This window comes from Apostichopus japonicus, chromosome 22 (genome assembly GCF_037975245.1).
Source record: "Apostichopus japonicus isolate 1M-3 chromosome 22, ASM3797524v1, whole genome shotgun sequence".
NCBI classification, from domain to species: Eukaryota; Metazoa; Echinodermata; class Holothuroidea; order Aspidochirotida; family Stichopodidae; genus Apostichopus; species Apostichopus japonicus.
Genome location: NC_092582.1, coordinates 20,680,668 through 20,684,403, shown reverse-complemented (window position 1 = coordinate 20,684,403; position 3,736 = coordinate 20,680,668). Strand labels below are relative to the sequence as shown.

General features: G+C 36.3%; 1 protein-coding gene across 1 annotated transcript; it reads right to left on the bottom strand.

Annotated features, from left to right (window-relative positions):
* Positions 1 to 506: 506 nt before the first annotated feature.
* On the bottom strand, positions 507 to 3,001 carry LOC139963896 (uncharacterized). Its single transcript, XM_071965104.1, has one exon. It carries the CDS (start codon positions 2,082 to 2,084, stop codon positions 1,119 to 1,121), a length of 966 nt encoding a protein of 321 aa, XP_071821205.1. The 5' UTR covers positions 2,085 to 3,001; the 3' UTR covers positions 507 to 1,118.
* Between the last annotated feature and the right edge of the window lie 735 nt (positions 3,002 to 3,736).

The following is a 3,736-nucleotide window of genomic DNA, read 5'->3' as shown; positions in this document are numbered from 1 at the left end:
CCCCCCCCCCCCGATAATTCTGATCCGCAGTACCAATTCAAAATAGTTTCAGACGCCCCTGTGATATACAATTTGCTGTTGTTTATCAACTCGGCGAAAGTATTGGAATCATGACCAGTTCCCTAGGGTAGATAAATACTTGTATCCATGTCTGATTTCGGAAACGAGCAATTTTATGAGCAGAAAAAGGGACCAGAATGATACAAGCTGTCATATCTCAGAGGAAACAACCAACCAACCAACAACAACCATATTTCCGTTAGTTCACATAGACATACTTTTTGCCTACTGGCACGAATAGTTGTATACAAGAGAGAGAGGAGACGGGAGGGAAGGGGTGTGTATGTGTGGGGGGGGGGGTAGAGAACGTCTGCAAACCTCATCTCTCCCAACTGTTATTCAAAAACGTTTGGTGTGTTATTGAGATGTTGTTTAGCAAATAACCTGGAGACGACTCGACCTCTTTTATAGATGAGCTAACTATAACCGCTTCGAAATGTACAGCCTGGTTAGTTAAGTAACGAAATTATGTCAATTATAAACCAAGATATGAACACTGATTTTCTGATTATAAAAGTTTGTTTATTTAAAATTATATCGGCTTTGACAGAAAGTGAAATAATCTGGTAAAATTTATATCAGATTGTTCGATCACACGCAGTAATGTGAAAACTGCATTTTTTGCGTTGAATTCTAAACATCCTGACAGAAAAACATTGAAAGGTTACTGAAAAAATAGGGTATCTGATAACAATTTAACGCGTCACTCAGCGAAACATTGGGTAGATTGAAACGAGACGGTAATATTAACAAAGCTGTACCCATTTAAACAGTAATAATAAAACATATTAGTTATACACAAATGATATGTGTGTGTGTGTGTGTGTGTGTGTGTGGGTGTATTTGTGGCGTATGTTTGTCACCCGCTTAACTCACACTGGCCTAAAAATACAATGCAATCGACCAATGAAACTTACTAACAGTATGATGCATGTAGGCTAGTATTTATTACAACGATTTTCCTTAATGAAATTGGTTGTATATGAAAAAAAAGTAGTCTCAGTTCCAATGAGTCATGGTTGGGTGTTTTGTATAGTCATAAGACCGCCTTTTCACTGTTAACGGTTAAGAGTTACTACAACACCAAGTTCCAACAGCGGTCGATCGCTTTTGCGTTTAAACTCCCTCGCCCATGATGGGCAACTATTAAGTATGTCCAAAAATGCTTTCAGAAACATAAGGATATTTTTGGTGAAGAACACCGAGAGTCGTAAGCCTCGCTGCAGCCACAGATGGAAACGAATCGCAAAGAATGGTATATCAATAAAGACCAAGTATAAGACAAATTTGACCAAGTATACTCGCTTCCAAGGGTCAGTTTTCTCCAGTTGGCTTTTTCGTCGTTTTACCGCGAGCTGTTTCCCGGCGATGAGACGTAGAGTAAGCAGAGGAATGACGGGTAGTATCAAGCAGATTGAGGAGAATGCTAAAATAGCAGAATGTAGCGTATGGGAGAGAGGTTCGTCATCATCACTAGAGTAGTATAGGAGATCCATGAGATCAGCGGTATCTAATATCGCGATGCCGACGGTATTACCAACTTTTCTCATCTGTTCTCGGTATTCGTCATGTTTTATGTCCTTCTCATGACTGTATGATAACAAGATGTAAATTGCCGCTGTCAGAGAGACTGTTATTTTCAACATATGCGAATTAAAGAGTTGATGGGTCTCTTCGGTCTGTTGGTTGTATATTGTCGTTAGTTTGGCTACAAGTACGGCAGAGTACATTAACCAAGAAGCATATGCGTAAGGAAACTCACAGATTAAATCCCGCTGTCGTTTAGGTAATCCCGCATGCTCTCTTCTCAGACGAGCAAAGATGAAAGCTAAAATCCAAACAACTGTAACCAGTCCATCTACAGCTATCCAAACGTAACCTTTCCTGATATTCACATCTGATTTATCAAAGTGTAAAATGAATTGATCCAAAAACATGGATTGGGCGCTATAGACTAAAATGCACAAGCATCTAATCAACACATCCACCACAATAGACCGTTTATTTTCCTTGATGTCTGACATTTTGTCCTCTTAACATTCAACACTGGAGAAAAATTGATCTCAGGCTTAAGACAATATTTGAATAAAACTGACCATGACTCTTTCCGCTTCTTTTCACAAACTTGAAATCAAGAGAAGACGCCATGCATCCCACTACACTCTGGTCATGTGTCGCTAATGACACGATCATTGTGCTGAATTCAGTGTTAATTTGAGGCCTGATGACGTAAGTACTATCAAGTTTAAAGGAAATGTGATGCGTATGGAATCGTTAAAGCATCATACAGTAGCTTCGTGCACTGATATAATTGTATTCAATCTATACATCACAGTACTTCGTTATATATTACACTAATAGCTTATTCGAAGTTCGTTAGCATCGTTCAAAACTTGGGGCGCATAACGTAGGTTACTTAATGTCCACGAGTGGAACCTCACGAATCATGGCTATGAATATATGACCAGAATTTAGTGTAAACGGAACGAAAATATAAGTTATATTCTTAACATATTAGAACAAGAATGATGTTGCACATGTGAAGCCACGACACCAAAGATAACATTGTTTATTTTCAGTGGTCATTTTTATAAAGTGAATTACATCATATAAGTATTACACTGCAGGCCTTTGTTGATTGCATTAATGCTTGTATGTATTTATGCTTGTATGTATTTATGTATGTATTTTAGATCCTCCTGTAAGCAGGAACTCGCGAAGAAGCCTCATTGGTTTATCAAAGCCGCAAGCTGACAGAAGTCAGTCTCTTAGATTCATATTTGTCGTCCATGATTATGAATTGTCAATTGTGAACAAATCTGTAACTGGACGACATACATTAATCTTGGAGTGACTCGACTGGGGAAATTATGATTAGAGGGCACCGGCATTAACCACTGAGCTATCTAACACTCCTTCCTTTATGTTTAATAATAATATAAATATTTTGTATTTATATATATATATATATATATATATATATATATATTAAAATATTAATATAATAAATATTAATATAATATATTATAATAAATTATAATATAATAAATATTAATATATTAAATATTAATATAATAAATATTAATATTAATAAAATATAATTACAATGAGATTGGTATTTCATTGATTCAGTAATACTTTTCTTCTTTTTCGCATGTGTCTACAGAACATATCTCTTTAAGTTTAGCTTTCGTAAGTCATTTCTCAACCCCACCAGAAGTTTTAATTTCTCCTAAAGTTGATTCGAACTTCCGTGTTTAGGGAAGCATTTCCTTTCATAAGTCAAACTTCATTTGAGGAGCTGAAGCTTAAATCTTGATGTAACATCCTGTTGATGGTTCGACTGCTCTGTGAAAGTATTGCCGAGTCACTTACATACCTGCATGACGCTGTCTCCCAGATTATCTTAATGGAAGATCTAATATGATTAGGTATTATACAGAGAACCACGGTGATGAATGGCTGGACGAGTCAGTCAGTAATATCAGGTATACACATACACAGTATACATATACAGTAAAATACAATATACCATAATAACAAAACATTTCACAACAAGCAATTAACCTACTGGTTAGAGCATAACGTAGAGTATACAGTTTCTCTAGGAATGGCTGGTCATTTCAGTTTCCCATAAATAGTTCAACAATTCCATTGGTTATGGATGAATTAGAAT

Excerpts from the sequence above, each read along its gene's own strand:
- LOC139963896 (XM_071965104.1), bottom strand. The coding sequence starts at position 2,084 with ATGTCAGACATCAAGGAAAATAAACGGTCTATTGTGGTGGATGTGTTG.